We start from the raw sequence: 25,725 nt of genomic DNA, 5'->3' as shown, positions 1-25,725 counted from the left end.
AGGAAAGGGTTGTAGGTAACAGAATCAGACAATTTGTGACTGACACTTCCAGTGTCTCTCAATTTAGAAAGAACACATCAAGACCCCAGAGACGAGCTGCTTTCTCAAGGTCACCACTGGCTAGTGGCCACGGTGGACTACACCCTAATCCCAAGGCTGGCATACCATACTCTCTTTGTTCAGCCTGACAAAAACCGCCAATGATACTGGGTTGTCACCAGAAATACCTCTGAACGCAATCCCACGGAAGAGTGACAAATGAAAACTGGCCCGCATCTTCTCATACTTCATTTAAACCTTGCGGTTTCCACAGGACAAGTGCGAGCTAGAAACGGGCAAACAAGATGCAGAACTCACAGTCTAGCAGAGACAGACCACCATGGTGATAAACTGACACAGGTACTACCACAGACGTCTACACAAGGGCTGTCCTTCACGTTCTCTAGAGGATACGGAATTTTTCTAAGGCTCCATTTTGCCCACTAAGCAAAATCCCTACTTGAACAGATAGAAGACACAAGCCTAACCTATAGTCCCAGTTTTGTGTACTTATATAACCCAAGGACGAATACAGTTGACCCCTGAAAGCAAGGTTTGGGATGCCAATTCCCATGGATTCGAAAATTCATATATAACTTTTGAGTAATTCTAAAACCTGAATTCCAAACTATGTCCCAAAACTTAACTACTAATTTAAGGCTACTGCTGGGGCGCCTGAGTGGCTCAGTCGGTTAAGCCTCCGACTTCGGCTCAGGTCAGATCTCATGTTCCTGGGTTCGAGCCCTGCATCAGGCTCTGTGCTGACAGCTCAGAGCCTGGAGCCTGCTTCCTGTCCTGTGTCTTCTTCTCTCTCTGCCCCTCCCTCTCTCATGCTGTGTGTCTCTCTGTATCAAAAATAAATAAAACATTAAAAAAAAAAGTTAAGGCTACTGCTGACCAGAACTCTTACCAATAATACAATTAACATATTTGTATATTACATGTATCATAAACTATATCCCTGTAATAAAGCTTTAGAAAAAAGGTAAGAAGATCGTAAGAGGAGGAGCGCCTGGGTGGCTCAGTTGGTTAAGCGGCCAACTTCAGCTCATGATCTCATGGCTCACGGATTCAAGCCTGAGCGTCAGGCTTGTGCTGAGAGCTCAGAGTCTGGAGTCTTCTTTGGATTCTGTCTCCTCTCTGCCCCTCCTCCACTATTGCATGTACGTGCTCGCTCTCTCAAAAATAAAACATTAAAAAATTTTTAAAAAGAAAATCACAAGAGGAAATACATCTACAGCACTATTTATTGAAAAAATCCACATATAGTGGGGCCTGCGTTTCAAACTCATTGTTCAAAGGCCAACTGTACTTCGCTTTTGCTTTTGTTGAGAGTACATGCATGCAAGTGGGGGAGGTGCAGAGAGAATCCTAAGTAAGCTCCACTGTCCAGCGAGGGGCCTGACACAGTGGCTCAGTGTCACAACTGTGAGACCATGATATGAGCCGAAATCAAGAGACACTGAACTAACTGAACCACACAGGTGCCCCTCATTCTCATCTCTTTACACAGATGAACCTTCGACCCATTAAAAACCTGAAAACCCAGACAAATCTATCTTAAAACCTTTTTTAAGATTGTGATTTTGTTAATCGGGTACATTTAAGAGGTGTCATTACTGAGATTAAATAGGGTACTGTGAATAACTTAATTATTACATAAAAAACTTCAAAAACATCACAAACTAACTATAGTCTGATTTGTAACAGCTGAGAAGACCCTAGGGTTGAGTGGCATTTATATACTATTGTATAGTACAAGTATAGATATAATATATTCAGCATTTGGTTTTTTGGAAGTTTCTGTTGCTGAATCTGCACAAATGCTTGGTTTTATAAAATTTCCATCTTTTTTTTTTTAATGTTTATTTTTGAGGAAGAGAGAGACAAAAGTGTGAAGGGGGAAGGGGCAGAGAGCGACACACAGAATCCAAAGCAGGCTCACTCCAGGCTCTGCGCTGTTAGCAGAGCTCGATGCGGGGCTGGAACTCACAAACCATGAGATTGTGACCTAAGCTGATGTCAGTCACTTAACCAACTGAGCCATCCAGGTGCTCCTATAAAATTTCCATCTTAAACATGGGTCAGGGGAAAGAATGTGGGAGTTTCAAAAAAAAAAAAAAAAAAAGCTCTGAATCTGAATTCAGTACTTAACACCTTGAGCAAGCTACCTAAATTCGGGTTTTGGTTTTTCCCATCTGTAAGATGAGAATCACCTTTCCTGAGGGAGTTGTTCTGAAGGTGTATTAGATGAATGGAAAGGCCCAAGAGAACAATCCATTGCTGATGTTTAACAAATAAATTCCTCTCCTACTGCCTTAAAATGCAGCTACATTAAATGGCACCTGAACCTGAGGTGTAGTCCCAAATAATTCCAAAACATTAAAAAGGGAAAACTCCAGAACTTCAAAGTCCAGGCTTTTGTATAAATGAAAGAATAAAATCCTATGAATACTAACTGGTAAAGTTTGTAAGAGCCCCTAAAGAGGCGGTTTAGATGTCTGGCGGTCAGGGAAGGTTCCTTCTTCCTTTCTAATATCCCATTGCACTTATGTTACGAGTAAGGGCTTGACATGGCAGCTTGCCCTTCACTAAGGTGGAGATGTTCCAAGTAGGATTTTATTTAGTAAAATCAAAGCAAATGTACTGATTTTAGTAAGTGATGCAGTCCAAAAGTGTGACAATACTTCAAGTGTATCTGAAGTAAAATCTGAAGATTTAAGTTTTTAAATTTAAGCTAACATCTAATTTTGGAACCAAAATGAAGACTGAAAAACCAAGGATCATAACCTACCAAAATACTGGTGAGAGATGAGGTGTATTGCCAAGTTCAAGGTTAAAAAAAATTTTTTTTTGCATTATTTAAATGCACTAACCAAGTACTTTTTTTCTTCCACAAAAGATGAATGCTATAGGAGAGGTTTGCATAGTATATTTACCTACTACTGTACCTCCAAAAGGACAGTCATTAAAGATTTCAATGTCACATTTTCACCATTAAGTCCTCCTCAACAGAGGCAAATACAAGTACAGACTGATGCACTACAATTACATTTTTAAGGTGGTGGCCTTTTTAATGTTTTAAGACCCAAACTGGCCTTTTCCTCCTATCATATAAGCTTTCTAAAGCTTATACGAAATTAGAAACTTCACTACCATCTGGCAGCCCCCGTTCCTCTTCTGAGTTCTACCCTCCTCAGGACCCAGCAGGCCCCATCCCGCCCCGCCCCTCCTCAGACAGCACCTCGGAGGGTCCAGAGGGCAGGGGGGCCTTAGCAGTCACTGTGTGAGACCATGAAATGAATGAATGAAGCTATACAACCAAAGCGAGATCCATGCTTTATGAACACATTATTCTCACATGTCTGGGTAACAGGTTTGATACACAAGATTCTTGGTTCATTTTACAGATTCCAAAACCAATTTGCTCAAAAGGTGAATTCTGAAACCATGGTTGGTGTAGCAAATGATATATCAAAACAAACTTTAAAAACTTCATCCAAATATTTACATTTAAAAAAGACATTTAAAAAATAGGCTACTTATTAAGTGTGCTTGAACAAACCATGTGTGGAATTGAATTCCATTCATTATGGAGTTAGTTTCTGCTAAACACATACTGATACTATAGAAGACCCCTGACAGCTGAGGAGTTAAAGGTTTTCAACTGTTCCCAGTCTATGCTAAAAAACGAAACATGACAAATGATTTCTGACGCACTGATCGGGACCTCAGCAGTGGAAAGGCTAGTACGTAAGGCAAATTACCAGGAGGCCGAAGGGCTGGCATCTGTAACCCTATGTGGCTTTGCCACTGCCTAAGTATCACCAAGTAGTCAATAAAACTCTCTAGAAGCCATTTAAATTTTGTAATTACACCTCACTGCATTATGTTCTAGTAGTTTCACAAACTTAGAAATTCACAAAACGACTGAGAAGGTGGAGGTCTCCTATCTTACATTAAACAAAAAACATGCGGTTTTTACAGCTCATAGAGCTTTTTCAAAATTAGCTATTGATCATACAGCCCAATTAAAAACTCAAACACTTTATATTACAGGTATAGAAAGTTTATAGTTCAGCAACGCCAATATAGATAATTTGACACCTTAGCCCCTACTTGCAAAGTGATTACAACTATACAGAAACTTCTATTCTATTCTGGCTTTGGCTCAGATGTTTAAATACTTAAAGAACCTGGAAAGATTTCTGTCTGTGTGTCTTGTTTTGCTGTTGTTTTGCATGGATGTCAGTGGGGATTATAATGAAGAGGGGAGGGAGGAGTAATAAAGACAGATCAGGAATTAAACAGTCCCTAGAATTTCATTTACCATTTCTTTATGAAATACATGTGGGAGATTATGGCTTACAGACAGAGGGGGAAAAGCCTCTTATTCGCTCGTCTATTTTACTTTTTACCCTTTTTCTAGTATGACAATAATGCCAAACTCAATTTACGACCTATGACAAGAATGACTCATAGGATTTTATGAGGTCCAATTTAATTTTGGTTGAGATATTAAGTGCTTAAAATTTTGGAATTCTTTAGATTAACTAAAAAAAAAAAATGCTTCTGAACAACCAAAATACCCAAAAGGTTAGATAAAAACCAACTGGTTAACTACTTAAAAAAATATGCAACTTTTTTTTTTTTTTAACAGATTAGTATTACTTGGAATACATCTCTATCCCTATATACTGACTTTTTGCTTAGTCTGTAGACCAAGGCAATTTTTCTAAAAGCAAGATGCTTCTAACTAAGGGGGGTAGTGATCTCTTAAAAAAACAAAGGTCTAGAATCACCGCAGAGCTACCCCTTGGGTCAGAAATAAAACAATGGAGAACACAACTCAGTTCCCACAAATGTACCATTTTTTTTTTTGTAAAAAAACAAAAACAAAAAGAAGGTGGGGCTGGCTTTATGTATCAAAATCAGCAGAATTCTCATGCTTCACAATTTTGTTGCTAGAAATCCCCAAATTCCTTGGACTCATTTGGGAAGTTTTCTGAAGGTGCGCATTATAGTAAACAGCAGCAAAAATACCAAAACAATTCTATTGCTAAAAAGCAGCTACTCCTGTGTGTGCCTTTAGAATACGAGTTGTAAAACAGCAACAAGAACAACACAGTAATTTGTGCCATCATTTGGGATTTGAGCAATTCTAAAAAACAAATTGTTTCCTTTAAAACAGTCTAAGGCAGGACATCTATAATCATATTGGACACATACTCACTGAGTTTTGGGGGGAAATATCAGAAAATGTCAAAAAGAGACAAGGGCATTATGATCAGTATTCTAAAGGCATGCTTCAGGTAGTTCAACAATGTTTCTGGTAAGACCAACTGCTCACACACATACACACGCACACATAGATTTTAATGGCTTAAAAAAACCCAAATATGTTACTTTAGAAAAATGAATGCAGTGCATTTTCCGTAATATTATCGCCACAGACTCTGATTGCTCAGTCCACACATAAGTAGTAGTTGCCTTCTATGGTGATATGGCTTCTCTGCACTAATTCCCATCAGGCCGAAAAACATTAGGGCAGGTTAAGTAAAGACTGAATTGTTGCACAAAGGAACATTTACTCATCAGATCCCACTGATCTCTTCTGTGCCCGTTTCCTGGGCAACCGTCTTGGTGAAGCTTTATCTGGAAGAAAAGAGAAAGTTTTTAACATGCTTATTGGAAATATGATGGATTCAAAAGACCTTTAAAAAGCATGTTCCTTCAACTTTACCACTAAGTTAAAAAACACACACACACACAAAACACACATGCAAAAACACCCTAGTAATAAATGCTTCTTATCTAGTATAGGTTTTTAAACGAATCTTGAAAATAATCCTTCAAGAGGTAACTCAATTACAACAAAGCTTTGCGCAATGAGGATGGGAAGAGACCTAATCTTGGTTACTAGAATACTGAAGTCACCAAGCAGAATCTTCTTAAACTCTACAGTGAATATGCTTATACACGCATAAGTAAGTACATTAGAAGTGGTATAAGACTTTAGAAGTAGTATAAGACGTATCGAATTTGCAACTCAGAAACATTTATATTGGTAACTAATGTTTATAAATGCAGCCATGCAGTTTGCATAATTTTCGGCAATTTCATACATTTTCCTGGAAAAAGCAGCAGGTTAAAGGAAATTTTTAGACAGAAGATCAATACCAAAACCATATTGCACACATAAGCATTATCTTGGTACTTTTTCCTCTTTGTCCCCTTTTTTACAATGCTATTTTGAGAGGTGTGCACATAGGGGAGGGGCAGAGAGAGAGGGAGAGAGAAAATCCCAAGCAGGCTTTGCACTGCCAGCACAGAGCCCGATGCAGGGCTAGAACTCATGAACTGGGAGATCATGACCTGAACCAAAATCCAGAGTTGGAGGCTTAACTGACTGAGCCACCCAGGCACCTCTCTCTTACATGACATTCTTAGTGGGGTCTATTAGACAAAAGCTAAACTGGTGGTGAGTCTCTGTGTCTAACTAGCAAGTGTCACTTGTTTCTTTAAAAAGGCTGTTTTCTCTCTGACCACTATCCTTTTTATTTTCTAGGAGCCCTTTACGTATTAGGAAGATAAGCTCTTTGTGGAATAAGTTACAAATTATAATTATTTTTCTAGCTTAAACTACTACCTTTATGTAACTGACCCATTACTAGATGAGAGAGAGGGAGAGAGAGAGAGAATATGAATGGGAGGGAGGGAGGAAGACAGAGAATCCAAAACAGGCTCCAGACTGAGTTGTCACCATAGAGCTGGATATGAGCCTCGAAGCCATGAACCATGAGATCATGACCGGAGCCCAAGTCAGACACTTAACAAACTGAGCCACCCAGGTGCCCCTAGATAAATTCCAAAATAAACAATATGCTGAGTATGATATTTAAGGATTCAAAAACTACTTTAGAATCCAACAGCCATCTGTGTGAATACAGCTATTGCTATGTAGATGTGACATGGTGATTATTGACTTCCAACCATTTCAACCACCTGCAGGAGGGTTTTAAATATAAGACGACAGAAAAAAGTACCTCAGAGGAACTGCAGTGCCTGTTTCAACACACAACAATTCAACTCCAGTACAGTAGCCAACTCAGCTTAATGGAGTCTAAAGTCTAAAGACCTCCATCACCTGCCTAGCACATCAACGTTAAGCAGCAAATAAATGAAGGGGTGCCTGGGTGGCTCAGTCGGTTAAGCATCTGATTTCAGCTCAGGTCATAATCAAACCATTCATGGGTTTAAGCCCCGTGTTGGGCTGTGCTGACAGCTCAGGGCCTGGAGCCTGCTTTGGATTCTGTGTCTCCCTCTCTGCCCCTCCCCCACCTGCATTCCGTCTCTCAAAAAATAAACACTAAAACTTTTTTAAACTTAAAAAAGAAGAGGATAAATGAGAAAGAGTAACATAGTGGTCTAGAATCATTCAGTTTTTTGGGGGGAAATGGTTCCAAATACCTCAACGGCCTAGACAGCAGCATTTTACTTCAGTAAAAAATAATAACTGATGTATATAATGATGCTTTTCGGCCATAAAAGAAAAAACAACCCCTCTTACTAACCTCTACCCAAAACCCTAGGAAACTGTTTTTAAAAATGCAACAAAATATTTAAGCTTTTTAAAAATTTTCTTTTTCTAATGTTTTATTTATTTTAATAAAAGAGAGAGAGAGACAGCATGAGCAGGGGAGGGTCAGAGAGAGAGGGAGATACAGAATCCGAAGCAGACTCCAGGCTCTGAGCTGTCAGCAGAGAGCCCAATGCGGGGCTCGAACCTAAGAACCAGCGAGATCATGACCTGAGCCGAAGCTGGACGCTCAACCAAATGAGCCACCCAGGTGCCTCAAAATATTTTAGCTTAGAAACCAACTTGGTAATAAACTATTAAAAAAAAAAAGTAAAGCTTAAACTATATGAAAAAAATCACCTAACTAAAAAAAATAAAACACTGAAATATGTTCATGATATTCAGTAAATAGGCCAAATCTGAAAATGCCCACCCTGCTCTTTATAAAAAAAACTTATTAGTAACAGGGTTCAAATTGTTTAAAACCACACCCCTCCTTCATGTTCTGATGAGATGGAAAGAGAAAAAACTTCTTCCAAACTAATGCTGGCCCCTTTAACTTGCTTGTCCTCACACCACCACTGCCCAAAGGCAACTCCTCCAAGCTTGAGACCTTCGCTTCTGTACACACCTCCTGCTAGAAAATAGGTATTTTCTAGCTCAGTTAACAGGATGGGCCTAGAAATCACATCATCCAGTATCAAGGACATCCCTAAGGTCTAGATTTTTGTTTCAAAGTATCATCCAGGGGTCCTTGGAGAAATAGCTTGCTCCATGACTGGAGTAAAGAAAGTACAAAACGTCTAGATTATCTTGTTGAGCCAACAAGTAACTGTTTCTCAGCCTTTTGGCTAAGATCAGGTGTGAAAGGCAACCACTAGTCAAAATTCCAACAATCTGACCATCAAAAATAATACAGTTGACTAAAATCCACTATGGAAAATGGAGTCTATATATGATAGTCAAAAAGGAGAAAATTAGAAAAAACTCATGTGTCACCATTTGGGTGGCTTTTAAACTAACTCTGAAAATTGGAAAATAAAGGGAAGAATTAAGCATTTATCCTGCTTTTCTAATAGGAATTGTCTTTTAAGGTAACCAAAAAATCCCAGCTGATGAAGGAAAGAAAGCTATACTTTACAAAACTATGGCAGTTAGTTAAAATCAAAGAAATTTCAATTAAAAATCATCACAACTTCTGAAACATTACTGATTCAGGAAAGGATTATCAAATGGTGGATGGTTTAGAGAGCTGGACATCTGTGTGATGTCAAAGTGATACCACACAGATCACTTCTAGGGTGCAAGCAGAAAAGACCTACCGGGTCCTGGTTACATGGAAAGATCATGTGGCTACCACCCTAATCTAGTGCTCAGTTTAGCATCACTCATCAGACACTGTCTCTTGATGTGATACAGGGAGAAGTACTTTTGAGTTACGACATATGCTATCAGCCAAAAATGAATAGCTTAAATCGAATCAAACCCATTAGCCTTCCAAGTTAAAAGAAATTTTAGCTAAGACACAGGAGAGCACAATCTGGAACAAGGGACTTTTTAGAGTCTCGGTGCCTCAGTGTGATGGATGGGTCAGCAGCACTGGCAGCGTTGGGGAGACTGTTTGAAACACCAATATTTAGGGCCCACCCCAGGGCTACCGAGTCCAAACCTGCACCCTAAGTTTCACGTGATCTTGTACACATATTAAAGTTTGAGAAGCTCTGGCCCTGGGCTGACAGAATGGAGTCTGCTTGGGATTCTCTCTCCCTCCCCTGCTCACACGCTTTCTCTTTCTCAAATAAATAAACTTAAAAAAAAATTTTTTTAAATGAAGTTTGAGAAGCCCTTTTCTAGAGAATAAGAGGCCATCTCTTGAGCTGCTATAAATTAAAAAAGACTTAAGAAACAGAACAACCAGGAGCATCTGGTGGCTCAGTCGGTTAAGCATCCGACTTCGGCTCAGGTCATGATCTCGCAGTTTGTGGGCTGGAGCTCTGCGCTGAACTCTGTGCCGACAGCTCGGAGCCCGGAGCTGCTTCGGACTCTGTGTCTCCCTCCCTCTCCGCCCCTCCCCCACTCACACTCTGTCTCTCAAAAATGAACAGAACAACCAGATGCAACGCATCATCCTATACTGGAAAAACCAGCTGTAAAGGTATTTTTGAAACCACTGAAGAAATTTCATCATGATTATTTATAAATAAAATAATTCATAATTCTTTAAATGTGATGTTATTTCTGGCAGGAAAAGGTTCTTTGCAAATTAAGTTTTTTAAAGGTAGTGTGTCACTTTACCTGTGTAGAAAAAAACAGAACCTACACTCTGAAAGGACAAATAACTGGGATGCCCTTGGCTGGCTCAGAAGAACATGTGACTCTTGATTTGAGTAGAGAGTTCAAGCTCCATGTTGGGTGTAGAAATTATTAAAAACAAAACAAAACTAAAACAACAAAAAACAAAACACACACACACACACTTAAACACTAAAAAAATTATTTTTAGACATAAGTAAAAACAGAGAAGGAAGAACACAAGTGACTTTGGTGGTTAAGACGTGGTCCTAAAACAAACTCAGCTGGACAATCAGATTTTGAGTAAGAAAGACAGGTACTAAAAATATTTAGTGACTAACTCTACCCATCGTTTATATTTTTATTAATTTTTTTTCTAATGTTTGTTTATTTTTGAGAGAGAGACAGTACACGCAAGTAGGGGAGGGGCAGAGAGAAAGGCAGACACAGAACCTGAAGCAGGCTTCATGCTCTGAGTTTTCAGCACAGAGCCCGATGCAGGGCTTGAGCTCACAAACCATGAGGTCATGACCTGAGCCGAAGTCAGCTGCTTACTGACTAAGACACCCAGGCGCCCCAACTCTACCCATCTTTAAGTATAAGTCCTCCTGGAAAAGTACGTGAGCTTGAGAATGAGACAAATTGAGCTGTGAATCTTGGCAAGTTACGTTTCCTCAGTAGCAATGTCTCATCAGTAAATAGAGGGACAGCACCTCACCTTGCAGAGTGAATGCCGGGGACAAAGAAGCACTCAATAGTTCAATTCTTTCCTGCAACAAGGTCTCCCTAGGTTCTAATACAGTCCTCTTCCCTAACTTACAGTTGTCCATATAACTCCTTCTAGCACATATCACATACTCTCATACCTATGCTTTATTTTCCAGTAGAAATGTAAACTTCTGAAAAAACGGTAATATTCTTTTTAACATACCACTCAGGACCTAGCATTGTATTATGAAAGACTAAATACCTGACACTTGCTGATGAAAAGACAATTATAAATGATGTAAAGTGTAATCATTCTCAGCTTTAAAGTTCGTGAATAATAATGTCAGGCAGAAAGATGTTATAAAACCAACTCTCCCAATCTATTTGTCATGAAAGAATTCTTTTGGAGGGGTGGCTCCATAGCTGTTACAGTGACTTTAAATTATACTTTTCATACTTTTCATATTAGATTCAGCTAATTCCATGTAAGACACTTAAGTAATTCTGATATATTATAAAGATACCACAGTCTACCAAACAACCCAATTCCATTTTTCCATAACGAACGTCAGGATAATAGGGAATATTTGTCCTTAAAGAGAAAATACTAAAGACTTATTTAAAGATATATTATTTCATAGGACCTCAGCTACCACCTACGCTGTTATGTCCAAAGTTTTCAAATCTTTTTTCTAAGACTTTATTTTTAAATTTATTCATTTTTGAGAGATAAAGTGTGCACGCATGAGTGGGAGAGGAGTGGAGAGGGAGAATCCCAAGCAGGCTCAGCACTCTTGGAGGTGAGCCTGTTGCAGGGCGTGAACTCACAAACATGAGATCATGACCTGAGCACAAATCAAGAGTATGATGCTTAACTGACTGAGTCACCCAGGCACCCCTCTTAAGATTAAAAAAATTTTTAACATTTATTCATTTTTGACAGGGAGAGAGGGAGACAGAGTGTGAGCAGGGAAGGGGAAGAAAGAGAGGGAGACACAGAATCCGAAGCAGGTTCAGGCTCTGAGCTGTCAGCACAGAGCCTGACACAGGGCTCAAATCCACAAACCATGAGATCATGACCTGAGCCAAAGTTGGACACTTAACCAACTGAGCCACCCAGGGGCCCCAACCCTCTTAAGAATGTTAAGTAATCTCTACACCCAACATGGGGCTCAAACTTACAGCCCTGAGATCAAGAGCTGCATGCTCCGCCTACTGAGCCAGCCGGGTGCCCCATCAATGTCTCCAAATCTTGATTCACCTGTGCTCTAAATACAACTTCCAAATAGTGTACTGGATATTCTTTTTTTTAAAAGAAAAAAATTTTTTTAATTTATTTTGAGAGAGAGAGAGAGATAGCACAAGCAGAGGAGGGTCAGAGAGAGGGAGACACAGAATCTGTCTCTGTCAGCACAAAGCCTGATGCGGGGCTTGAACCCACGAACCGTGAGATCATGACCTGAGCAAAAGCCGGACACCCAACCAACTGAGCCACCCAGGTGCCCCTGTACTGGATATTCTTATCTGGACTCTAATGCTCAACAGATCTAGTTCCAACTCACCTCCCCTCGTGCATGTACGCTTCCTATATTCTCTAACATTAACGGGAGCATCTTCCACCCAGATGCCTAAAACTCAAAAGTACCTTTCACTCCTTCCTCTCTAAAACATCCAAAAAGTCACCCAAAGCCCAATGCCCTCCAATTCTGAAATATCTTTCAAGTTTCTTTTACTCCACATCACCACTGCCTTAGCTTAGGCCCTAAGATTTCTCAGATGTTTTACTAAATTCATCTAATTGGTATCCCTACTTCTAGTAGTTCCTGATTGCTAGAGTACACACCATAAAATGACTATAATTTCCTTTAAAAATATGTTTGTCTGCTTCAAAGTATCTGATGGCTGCCTTTTACCAAGAAGGAAAGCCAAGTCCTCAGCATAGCACATAAAACTTTGAATATTCTTTCTCGTCTAACTTCTCAAGACACTGGTTGGTCAAAAGTCAACTTTTATGAATGATTCTCCTACTCTCCCCTAGAGAATAAAAGCTCCTCCTATGCTGTTATTACTTTGTACCCGCTTATAGTAAAGCACCTACCATACTGTAATTATGTTTCAATAGTGAAAGTTCCCTGAAAGTAATACACATGAAAACAATTCAATTTGTAAACCCAGAAAGGACACAAATAGCCCATTCACAAAAAATTAGTAAGTGGCTATACATGTGTAAAGAAGTCAAATCTTACTTTTAATTGTCAATGAAAAACAATGACCCCATTTTGTATCATACTGTCAGATTAAAACAGTTGATAAGAATACCTGACAAAGACTAGTGAGTGGAAAAGAAACAGGCAAAGTTGTACATTGTTGAGAACATAAACAGACATTACCTTTTGGGAGGGAAGGAGCTTTTTTCATAAAAAAAATATGTACATAATCTTAGAACTATTCTACTTTTAAGGAATTATCTATCCCAGATTGGGGGCGGGGGTGAGAGGAGAGAAGGGGGTCAAAAGGCATAAACTTCCAGCTATAAGTTATGGGCGTGTAACAGATACCATGGTGTCTGTAGTTATTAATACTATACTGTATATTTAAACGTCTTAAAAGTCCTTGTCACAAAAAGATTTTTAACTGTGTGGAAATAGTAACAAGGCTTACTGTGGTGATCATTTTACAACCACAACTGATACACATATTGAATCACTACATTGTACATCTGAATCTAATATAATGTTATATGTCAATTACCTCAATTAAAAATTAGATATTGTCCCATACATTTTTATATAAAAATATTCATTATAGTTTAATTTAAGAGTGAAATTCTGGAATTAAACATCCTTCAGAAAACAAGTTTAACTTATCATGACACATTTATATAAAGAAATACTATCTAATTATTAAAAACAATGAGGTAAATAAGTAACTATCATTAAAAAAAAATCCAACATCTGAAAACTTGGGATTCTAGTACAGCGTATGCAGCATTATGCCATTTGTGTAAAATATTCACAGAAACAGTACCCATATGTACTGGCAAATGTACAGAAAATACTTAGAATAACATACAAACACCAATTATTTGTAGAAAAAGAAATTAGTGGAGCAAGTAATATCTGTTTTTCACTTCTGTACTATTTATTACTTTTTTTTTAATTTCTCAAGTTTATTTATTTTGAAAGAGTGCTAGCAGGGTAGGGGCACGGGGGTAGGGAGAGAAAGAATCCCAAATAGGTTCCACACTGCAGAGCCTAATGGAGGACTCAAGTCCACCAACTGTGAGATCAAGACCAGAGCAGAAATCAAGTGTCAGATATGTAATCAACTGAACTACCCCTATTATTGTTCTTAATATGAAGCCATAGTGCTTTTAAAATAAATGTGTTTAAATAATCCATTTACAGCTGGAGAAAAAATGTTCTATAAAAATTAGTATTTTAATTGCATCTGTAATAAAGCTGAAATATGTTAGGTAAACTACCAAGCAATATTTTAGGTTTATTCTTTCAAACTATGGTGGGTAGTTAGTACTTTTTCAAATAAATACACTGCTATAAAACTGTTCCATTACTCATTAAATGTACTGTATTCATATACAATGCAGCCCCCCAATACTATATATAGCAAACACAATTAAAAAAATTAATTGCCTCACCTCTTCTACTCTGCACTGAAGCAACAGAAAAAAGAGATAGGAAAAGATTAGGAATATAAAGAATTCACACATTTGTAGATAAAACTGCAGATATGGAAACATTTCTAAATTAAAGCATAAAAATATTACTCAGAAAAAAATTTTCAAGTGTTTATTAATCATGTTATACTAAAATCTATACAAGTAATGGAAAAGATGAGTGTTAACTAGAAATGACCAAGTGTTTTTAAATCCAAGATGCTTAATTCAATGTCCATTTAAGAGAAAAATTTTCCAGCCATGTTTATAAGAGTACTTACTGATTTGATTCAAAGTTTCCTGAGGAATCCAACTCATGTCAACATCATTCTGACTTGACGTACCCATTTCTACTTTCTGTATGGGTCTCTTGCGCTAAAAAACATAAAAACATCATTTTAAAGGAGTTCTATTATGTTTACTATAATTTTTAAAAGACCCATTAAGCTACTAATTATATATCTTAAATATATCCTCTTCTAGTTTTAAAAGCTTAGTCCTACTTAAGTATTTTATTATTTAAAAGAAAAACCATGTCTAACACTATTTATAAAGAATAAATGATAAGGGGGGGCCCCTGGGTGGCTGCTTGGCTAAGTGTTTGACTTCGGCTCAGGCTATGGTCTTAGAGTTTGTGAGTTTAAACCGTGCACGGGACTCTCTACCGTCAGCAGAGCCCTCCCTCTTTAGATCCTGTCTCCCTCTCACTCTGCCCCTCCTCTGCCCACGTGTGTGTGTATGCTCTCTCAAAAATAAACAAAACGTTAAAAAAAAAGGAATAAATAATAAGGAATAAGCTTCACAACAATTATTTATTTTCAGGTTTAAAGACCGACTCTACCATAAGGCTGCATATGTTGTTATACAACGGGTGGACTAAGCAAGAACTTCTATTTATACAATGACTTTCTTTCCCTCTGGGAATCAAACTTTAAAAAATAAATTTACTTTCACATCCAACAAAATTCAAGATAATTACTGAAATACTAAATGCAAGCAGGAAGACTCCTTTTTTAAATGCTTATTTTTGAGAGAAAGAGCATGCACACCACAGTGAGGGAGGGGGAGAGAGAGAGAAAGAGACAGACAGACAGACAGACACAGAATCAGAAGCAGCCTCTATCAGCGCAGAGTGCAAAATGGGACTTGAACCCATGAGCTGCGAGATCATGACCTGAGCCTAAGTCGGAAGCCTGCCTAACCGAATGAACCACCCAGGAGCCCCAAGCAGGCAGATTCCTGCATTGTTGCCTAAATACACTTAACACAGATGACACAGATAAAACAAAACAAGAACGTAAAATCTCATTTAAACTAACGACCTCAAACTTTGTCCCTGAAGTACTTGGATCAAAACTGTTTGGAAGAAAGTGATTCAATTCCTTCTTTAGTCTTGCTCTTAAACAAAAAAACCTAGTCATTTACATAAGAGTCTTAGTTATACAGTCCAGAAATCAGACTACATACACAGAAGGGAAACTAAAAAATGGCTTCACTCAAATGAGAAAAAAAAAATTTTACCAAATACATAAAGTTATAGCAAAAATGCTACTATGAAAACATGGGAAATAAAGTTATGGAAATTAACACTTGAGCACTAAGTACTTCTTTAAAATTTTTTTTTCTTAATGTTTATTCATTTTTGAGAGACAGAAACAGGGTGTGGATGGGGGAGGGGCCGAGAGAGAGAGACAGAATCTGAAGTAGGTTCCAGGCTCTGAGCTGTCAGCACAGGACCCAACTCAGGGCTTGAACTCTTGAAACATGAGATCATGACCTGAGCCGAAGTTAGATCCTTAACCAACTGAGCCACCCCGGAGCCCCATCTCTTTTTTTTTAAGTTTATTTATTTAATCGCTTCTCGGCCTTTTGGCTAAGATCGAATGTAAAGTTTATTTATTTATTTTGAGAGAGTAAGAACTCACAGGAGGGGCAGAGAGAGGGGGAGAGAGAACCCCAAGCAGGTTCTGCATGGCCAACACGGAACTGAATGTAGGGCTCAAATTCTTAAACTGTAAGATCATGACCTGAGCTGAAATCAAGAGTCAGACACTTAACCAACTGAGCACCCAGGTGCCCCAAGTATTTCTTTTATTTTTTTCCCTCTAAATGTTTATTTGGTGGGGGAGGGGCAAAAAGAGGAGACAGTCCATGAACCATGAGATCATGACCTGAGCCGAAGTCAGATGCTTAACCAAATGAGTCACCCAGGTGCCCTCCAAATATTTATTTTATTTACTTTATTATGTTTTAAATAAAGAGCATTTTTAAGCTTATTTATTTATTGAGAGAGAAAACGGGCGTGCAGAAGTGCACAGAGGCGGAGGGACAGAGGAGAGACAGAATCTCAAGCAGGTTCTGTGCCATCAGCTCAGATGCTTGATGTGGGGCCTGAACTAACGAATCGCAAGAATGACCTGAGATCAAGAGTTGGTCACTTAACCGACTGCATCACCCAGGCACCCCAGTATTTCTCTTTAAAAGAGGAAGTACTTACTGTATAGGACACAGATCGTTATACTTTCCATTGAGAGCAATAATATGGGTTGTTCTGTTTTTTTTTGCAGGGAGGACAGGGAGATAAAGATAGTGATGGAATTAGCTACCATCCAGAGAAAGAGAAACCAAGATTATTGCAGGCGCTTCAGTGTTGCCACTTTAGTACCTTAACAAGAAAGCAGAAGTTTGATAGAATATAGCCAAATTCATTCTTCCTTTTTCAAATTCAAAGACTAATTAATTGCTATCCCTACAGTTAAAAGAGTATTAAAGCAAGCAAATCTAAAAGCTATGTTGCTCACAGGCAGAATAACATATCCATGAAAAAGTATAGTAAACAGAACAATGAAATCATATTCTGAGTTAAAGGAATAAAATTCTAGCATGATTTAGAATTATAATAAGAAAGTAAAGATCATTCTGGAGGGTGTAGCCAAAGATGCTAATTGTATGTGTATAGTCTAAATAAATCTGAGTCACACAAGGTCTCATCTTCAGTTTTATTTATTTATTTTTAAATGTTTATTTTGAGGCAGAGAAGAAAGAGACAGAGGGTGCATGTGAGCAGGGGGGGAGCAGAAAGGGAGAAAGAGAGAATTCCAAGCAGGCTCTGCACTGTCAGTGCAGAGCTAGACACAAGGCTCAGTCTCACAAAGAACCATGAGATCGTGACCTGAGCAAAAAATCAAGTGTCAGATGCTTAACTGAGCCGCCCAGGTGCCCCAGTTTTACTTTAAAAAGGTACAACAGGGGTGCCTGGGTAGCTCAGTTGGTTAAGCATCTGACTCCTCATCTCAGCTCAGGTCAGTTTCTGAGTTAAGCCCCACATCAGGCTCTGTGCTGACACTGTGGAGCCTACTTGGGATTCTCTCTCTCCTCTCTCTCCCACTCATGCTATCTATCTCTCAAAATAAATAAATAAACATTAAAAAAATTTTAAAGGTACAACAAACCTGTAAATACACAAACCCAAAGTGACAGCAAGAAGCCACAAATAACTAAAATATACTCAGTATATAACAACTCTTAAGAGTCATTCATCTAGAATTACCTTTCTAGATTCTAGGAGTTGATGAAGGCCAACAACAATCAACAGCCCAAGACCAGCAAGGAACATATACATAAAGATTCTGATGTAAAAGGAGAAAAAAACAAATGGGCTTTAATTCATAACACCACAAGTAATTAAAATTAGAATCCTGCTTTAACTCAAACAATATCATTGCTAATTACAACTTTAATTCTAACACAATATAAGTTTTCCAAATAACCTATGGGGCAAAGGAAGAAAATATTTTACATTAAACATACATCTGGGTAGTAAGTTTCACAAATTTACTTTTATCTTTAAGAATAATTAGTCAAGATCAATTATATGATCTAAGATGAATAAAATTACCTTATTATTTGTTATACTCAAGCTCAGATGGTTAAATAATTGTATTAACTTTTGTCTCCCTCAAATACTATTTTGCACAATTTGATTTAAAATTGTTTTGTCAATTACATATATGTATTATGGTAAGAAATGACTCATCATCATTCACCAAGAACAGTTTCCAAGAGAGCATCTTCTAATTTATATTTTATGTTACCTAGATGAGGTTGGCAATCAGCTTATGAGCATAGGGTAAAAAAGAATTCAGAGAAGAGGGGATGTTCAAAAGCCAGCTATCTTTTTAATTTTTGTCAGTTTCAATGATCTTTCCTACTAATAGTTATAAGAACCACCTAAAATATAGATTTCACAAAATTCATAGTCTGGTCATTTTCACTATTAAAACAAATGTTAACAGGAGCAAGCCTTCCAGGCCTGACATGTGAGATCAAGATCTACCGACATACTGCAACTTTCACTTACGTTTCTCCATCTAATCCATCCTCTCTTTCAATAATCGTAACTGTTTGATTGAAGACAGCATCTTGAAATACATTGCCCTATTAATAAAATTAATCACAAAATTGTGAAATTCATTGAAAACATAAAAGGTTTTACGATTTTTAAAAAAGTGTTACTGTAACCGTTAAAAAACAGCTTTCTCATCCTTTAAACTAGAAGCCATAACTTCTGTTGTACAGAAATAAAGAAGGGAACCACATAAAAATGTCAAGTAGCAGCTGCAGTAGCAGATTTTAAGTACCATGCCTGAACAGAAGTCAAATCCATGCTCTAAATTCACAATGAACTAGAAATCAATTCACAGTAAACATGATCTACAGGATCAAAGTACGTTTATGTTGTGATCTTGGAATAATTTTGTCACTTCCATAAAACTTCAGTTTTCAAATTCTTCACAGTCACTGGGAGGATACACAGATGGTTTCAGTGTTTGATGCTTCACACCAAGGCATTACTTTCTCAAAACTGCCACTTCTTGCTAAACATTTATTATTATTTTTTACTTCAAGATCTTTCCATCCATATTCCTCCAATGACAATTCTAGGAATCCATTGATGATACTAACTAACATTCAAAATGGAACTGAAACAATGTACATGTGTGCTAGAAAACAAGACAACATACATAATTATTCAAACTGCCTAACTATGAAGTTGAGGAAGCTTAATATATTATTTTGAAGGATGAAAAACCCTTCCCACAAAGAAAAAAGGAAAACTTAACCAGCACAAGAAACTCTCTCAGATATGCGTGAACATGTTGACACTAGGTGATGAAAAGGTTGAGTAAGCTTCTAGGAGAGCATGAAACTTCCCGCTTTGAAAACTTTTTGAGAAGGGAATGGTTTGGATGTGCTCTCATCTAAAGAACATAATAGTTGGCACCTAGAAGTTTACTCCCAGCAGGAAAATTCTAGTGGCCTTCTCTCATTAATTCTTTGGATATACAATGTGTATATTAAAAACCACAAAAAAAAAACAACAGAGCTTATATTAGACTATTTGATTCCCATAAACCATAAACTTCACTGCTCTATCCTAAAAATATTTGGTTATGTTTTATCTAAGTGTATAAAATGATGGAAAAAACAGTTACAGAAGGCCCTTGACTTACAAATAAAAGCAGTAAAATGGGCAGAATGCAAGCAATAAAAGGAGATACAAAACCGATTACTTAATATATATTAACATTCGAATACGTAGTAAACGCCACTGTATGGCTTACTGCTCCTTATCCTTTTAACGTCTAGCTCAAGTCACATTCACTTTCATACTATAGCACCTTACAATGCTATTTCGTATGTGTCATTTATGCTGTGATATCACTTGTTTATATCCATCTGCCCTACTGGATTCTAGACTTGAAGACAAACACATGTAATTTATTTTTGCCTCCCTCTTGCCCATCACAGTTCCAACTACAAAACAGGCACTTGAATGAATAAAAAAGTACTCATCAAACAATGTCAATTGTCCTCCTCCCTCTCTGCTTTAGAACAAAAAAAAAACAAAAACAAAAACAAAAGGTTTAGAAGGTCTTACGTTCAAATCTTTGTAGTTCAGATTGATGACTAGACCAAAGGGTCGTCCACCCATGGGCTCTGCAGGAATGAAGGAGTACTCAAAAGTTGCCTGTCTCTGGGGTGGTACTACAGTGTTCAGAGGAAGAGCTGTGAAATTCTGGATGTAAAACTGGTAGTCCTGAGGATAACGGAACGAGGCATCTAAGGACTCCACAATAAAATCTTCTGTACCCTTGTTTGTAAAGCCTACTAGGAACTTCACAATGTTATTTGCTGGAAAATCTAAGAAACAAAAAAAGAAACCAAAAGATGAGAAAACATTCAAAGGGCACAAAATAGAGACATTATAAGGATCTGGGCACATGAGGCTACATGTGGAACTAGTTTCAGAATCTTTTTCAGTAGCTCACTCCAGCCCCCTACTAACTAGTAACACACTTGATGTATAAACTGCAACCTGTCTGTCCTCCAGCATTCCAACTTAAGAACTGAACGGAGTATCTCAATGTTAGACTACATCACTTGCACACTATGCAGTCTAAGAAAGAGATGTGTACTTTTCACAGTAAGATTATTATGTTGCAGTGGGACTACTGTCTTGAAGTCACCTTCAACTCAGTATCTATTATCTGTGCAGGTAACAGAAGAATGACAGGAAGACAGGCTTAAGAGATTCACCTGAAAATTGTAGTACGTTAAAACACAGAAAACAAAAGCATAAACAAAACTGAACCAGGTAACCCATATCCACTTTGAGTAAATAGTTAAAACACAAATTTGAAGGTGATGCCCCAGGAGGCAGCTACAAAAAGGGGACAGGGGAATCTCTTAATCATATTTTTTGTAAGCATAAAATTGGAATGTAGGTGAGAATAAAACACAACTTGAGAAGACCAAGATAATTAATAACTTCAAAAAAGAAGTCTTCAATGATTCTATTATGGTCTGCAGAGCTGAGTTTCACCCAGTTTAGCAGAGGTTTTGGAACAGACAAATCTGGATCTGTCTTCACAATCTATTTACCAACTGAGTCATGATGCACCAGCTCCTTGCCTGTCCAAACTCGGTACTGAGTAGTAACTATCCTCGTGTGGTTTCTGTGAAGATTTAATAATGCATGCAAAATACTGAGAACAGTGTTTGCCATATAGGCCTCAGTAAGACATTGTGTTTATTTTCTTTTACTGAAACCTAGGCTCTAATCAAGGCCTAATCAGTTACACTCAAAATACGAGTTTGTTTACTGCGGCTGTTTGAAAAAAGTTTAAAAACAGTATCTTTCGAAAGGACATTTAACTTCTAGTTAAAATGTACAGTATTTCTTTTGTCCCTTAGTTTAAATGCCAGGAATACTACCTTACAGATATGGGAATTCACACATATAGAGAATATTTTTGAAATACGTATTTACACACTTACTCGTAATCTAAGAGAGGAGGATGAATAAAGATCTTAAGCATCACTAATTCTTCCCCCAAAAAGTAAGCCTGTCATTTGAAAAATTCCTATGTCTGAATTAAAACTAACATTTCTCTATTACCTTCTCCTTTCACAAACAAGATAGTTGTATCTGCACTTGGTGAAGCTTCAGGTTCACCAGATACATCCTCCTCTTCTTTATCTTCAGCCTAACAAAAACAACATTAAAAAGTAATTATGGGGTAAAAATATCTCATTTAAGAATAATGACTTCAAAAAAACAATTTCACTAGACAAAACACGGCTTCTCTGAGGCTTTGTCGGGATTAGTATCGATATGAATTTCAGTGTATCTCATCAGTTAAAGTAAAACTTACATCCCATAAAGTAAGGTGCATACCAATCCCCTGGGGATTCTTTAAAAATGTTTTCTAATGTTTTTTATTTATTTTTGAGAGAGAGAGACAGTACATGGGAGGGTCAGAGAGAGAGGGAGACAGAATCTGAAGCAGGCTCCAGGCTCCGAGCTAGCTGTCAGCACAGAGCACGACGCGGGGCTCGAACCCACAAACTGTGATATCATGACCTGAGCTGAAGCCAGATGCCTAACCAACTGAGCCACCCAGGTGCCCCTCCCCTGGGGATTTTATGCAGCTCTAGGGAAAGCTGGAAATTCTGTATTTCTGAGAGCACCCAGGAAATGCCAAGGCTGCAGTTACTCAAACCACAACTTGAAACTTGAAGGTTCTAAAGCATGGGTTGGTAAAATTCTGTGAAATTTGAAAAAAGCTTATAATGTGTCTTTCAAAGGAACATTTAATTTCTAGTTAAAACAAATAGTATTCATTTTCCCCCTTAATTTAAATGCCAGGAATACTACCTTACAGGAAAAAGTCTCAAACTTCGCCCCCCACCCCCCCTACCAGTCCCATTCTCCCACAATATGGGTGGGGCAAACAATACTCTGAAAGTGGCACCAACCCAAGGACCCAGATACCAAGTACTTTTGGCTTTGGGGACCATGAGGTCCCTCTGGCAACTACTCAACTCAGGCTGCAGCATAAAGGCAGCCACAGACAAGTATGTAAAAGAATAAGGACAACTAGACTTGGTCTGTAGCCCTTTTGTCAGATTTCTGTTCTCAAGCACCTTGTTCTTACCCTTGGGGTGATTTCTATCCTGATTAAGAGAATAATTTTCCTCTGAGAAGATGTCACACAACTTGGGAAAAAAATGGTTAAAAAAAGAAAGAAAAGAAAACAGGGACAAGACCATATTGGGATGACAAGAAACCTCCCAGGACTCAGAGCTGCTCAACTTAGTACATTTACTAAAGATCAGTGAATTGCATCTTTAAGAGAATGCCATGATATGTAAATTCTATCTTCATAAAGGTATTAACAAATATGAACTAATTTTAATTTACAATTTTAATCCGCAGTGCTGTCCTTCTCCAAGCATCAATGAGAATTACAAAGGTATTCATATATTGGAAGTGTTCAGGCCCTTAATAAATTGAGATGCTTAAGGGCACCACTGTCTATTGGCATTTTGCTTTTCATTTATGTAAAACACTCTCTCCCCCAAAAGACAGACTTCTCAGGGGCAAAAGTTGTTGCACTTTAAAAAAAAATTTTAAACTTAAAAACTGTCTTACACCTAAGAAAAAAAATTTCTTTCTCCAAGGGATACAGGTATGCTGTTTCAAAGGGGCACATGCACCCCAATGTTTATAGCAGCGCTATCAACAAGAGCCAAAGTATGGAAAAGAACCCAAATGCCCACTGATGGATGAATGGATAAAGATGTGGGGGGTGTGTGTGTGTATGTATATATATACATACACACACAATCGAGTATTACTCAGCAATCAAAAAGAATGAAACCTTGCCATTTGCAACTACGTGGATGGAAATAGAGGGTATTTTGTTAAGCGAAATCAGTCAGTTGGAGAAAGACAAGTATCGTATGACTTCACTCATATGATGACTTTAAGATACAAAACAGATGAACATAAGGGAAGGGAAGCAAAAATAATAAAAAAAACAGGGAGGGGGAAATAGGCTAACTGGCAAAGGGGATTTAGGAATCTGCTCCTGAAATCACTGTTACACTAAGTTGGATATAAATTTAAAAATTATTAATAATAATTTAAAAAATTTTCTTCACTCAGCTAGTACTCAAGAGAAGGCACTCAAACATTTATTCGATGACTATGCAATTACATAACGTTATATTTTAAGTATCCTTAATGATACCATTAATTTAGTTAAGAGTTCATGAATTTCACTTTTGAGAAAAGAGACCAGAGACCAGAAGGCAGGAACCCTAAGCTGTATTCAGGAGGAAAGGGTATGCTCGAGAAACAGTTAAGAGAAATCACCCTGAAGATATTATTAATGGGTTATGGGATGAAAAGAGATTGAATCACTAGAGCCATATCAAAACAGGAAATGGTTTATGAAGGTGGGATGGATGCTAAAACCTTAGTTCCATTTGGACATAAGAACTTGAGGTACTAAGGGGCATGACAGTGGCTCAGTTGGTTGTGCTGTCAGCTCAGAGCCTGAAGCCTGCTTCAGATTCTGTGTTTCCCTCTCTCTGCCCCTTCCTCCCCCGAATTCTGTCTCTCTCTCTCTCAAAAATAAACAATTTAAAAATATTTAATATAATAAAATAAAATTTGAGGTACTAATGGAATATCCAGATGATGCTAACTGGCAAAGAGCTGGAAATAAAGATACAGAGTTCAGAAAGGTAAGTGGCTAGAGACAAGACCTGAAGGTCATAAGTATAAGGTGGTGCTGGTTGAAACCACAGGTTTCTTTTTTAAGTTCATTTATTTTTGAATGAGAATGCATGTGTGTGCAAGGGTGGGGGAGGGGCAGAGAGAGAGAGACAGACAGACAGAATGGGAAACAGGCTCCAGGCTCCAAGCTGTCAGCACAGAGCCCTACATAGGGCTCAAACCCACAAACTGTGAGATAGTGACCTGAGCTGAAGTTGGACGTTCAGTCAACTGAGCCACCTGGGAGCCCTGAAACCACAGGTTTCCTTAACATTATAGGGATGAGCAGAGGTAGAGAAGGTAGTAGAAAGACCAAGCAGCAGAAGTGGGCAGAGGAAGCTAAAGGGGGAGGGTGCCACAGAAGCCAACATGAAGGAACTCGAGGAAGGGGTACGCTATTCAGCAAATGCTAAGTTTAAACAGGAAAACAATGAAAACCAGGCCAGGAATTTCACAATTAGGTCAGTGGTGACTTAGCAAGAACAGTTTAACTAGATACACAGGACCAGACCACAAAATAAATATGAAATAGGAGAAGCTGTCCATTTACTCTTTCAATACAAAGCGGAGTACGTAAGTACTGTATATGCATATACAGTTTGAAAGAATCAAGTCACTGAGAATGATCAATATGTGAAGTTACAGAAGGAAAGAATAATACAAAACCCTACAGGATGAGAAGGGGACAAGAACACAGGTGCGAGGGCCAGCCTTAGAAGAGAGTAAAGACAACGCACTGTTCTTTAAGGAGAAAATGCAGAAAGGATGAGCGAATACCACATTTAGAAGTAGAAAACTGGACAGCGTTTGCACAGGACATCCTTCAATTCCTGACACCGAAGGTAATGTGTTGTTTAGGCTGTGAAGAGGACCAATTCTGGAGTTTAAATGTAGTAAAGAAAATAAATACGTAGGATATATTGTAGTAGTCCAAGAGAGGAAATGAAATTGCATTGCATGCTGCAATGTTCTTGATTCTAGCCCAACATTCTTACTGTCAGAATGTAATTTTAGAGCAAAAGTTTCAGAACTAGAGGACTTTTAAGACATCCTCTCTAAGCCCCTCCCTCTTCACAGGACACATTTTTATATACTGTTTACTGCCTTCTCACTTCCTGGCAGCAGAACACACATACTGCCCCAAGAACAGAAACTCCTTGACAGCAGAGAAAATGTCTTGTCTACCCCCACACCAGAACGGTGCTAATCATAGTAGGGACTCAGTAAATACTTGCTGACTGAATGAAGGAAAGAAGAGGCAAATGAGATCCAGAAAGATAAGCTACTCAAGGTCAAAAAGCT

At 38.1% G+C, this 25,725-nt stretch overlaps 1 protein-coding gene across 3 annotated transcripts in view; it reads right to left on the bottom strand.

Annotated features, from left to right (window-relative positions):
• The window catches only part of SSR1 (signal sequence receptor subunit 1), a 39,388-nt gene that overhangs the window by 10,466 nt on the left and 3,197 nt on the right, over positions 1–25,725 (bottom strand). The window contains exons 3-9 of one of the 3 annotated variants that reach the window (XM_029943956.1): positions 21,757–21,844; positions 20,236–20,498; positions 18,655–18,731; positions 17,845–17,923; positions 14,576–14,669; positions 14,277–14,291; positions 5,631–5,694 (exon numbers count right to left, since the gene is read on the bottom strand). In XM_029943956.1, the coding sequence (XP_029799816.1) occupies positions 5,631–5,694; positions 14,277–14,291; positions 14,576–14,669; positions 17,845–17,923; positions 18,655–18,731; positions 20,236–20,498; positions 21,757–21,844 (680 nt within the window). Of the gene's footprint in view, positions 1–3,359; positions 5,695–14,276; positions 14,292–14,575; positions 14,670–17,844; positions 17,924–18,654; positions 18,732–20,235; positions 20,499–21,756; positions 21,845–25,725 lie in introns of those variants that run through there. The other 2 variants (XM_029943957.1, XM_029943958.1) reach the window with 2 other exon arrangements.

Source organism: Suricata suricatta, chromosome 7 (genome assembly GCF_006229205.1).
Source record: "Suricata suricatta isolate VVHF042 chromosome 7, meerkat_22Aug2017_6uvM2_HiC, whole genome shotgun sequence".
In the NCBI taxonomy this organism is placed as follows: Eukaryota; Metazoa; Chordata; class Mammalia; order Carnivora; family Herpestidae; genus Suricata; species Suricata suricatta.
Note: the sequence above shows the minus strand (reverse complement) of the source record. Positions and strands in the feature narration are given on the sequence as shown.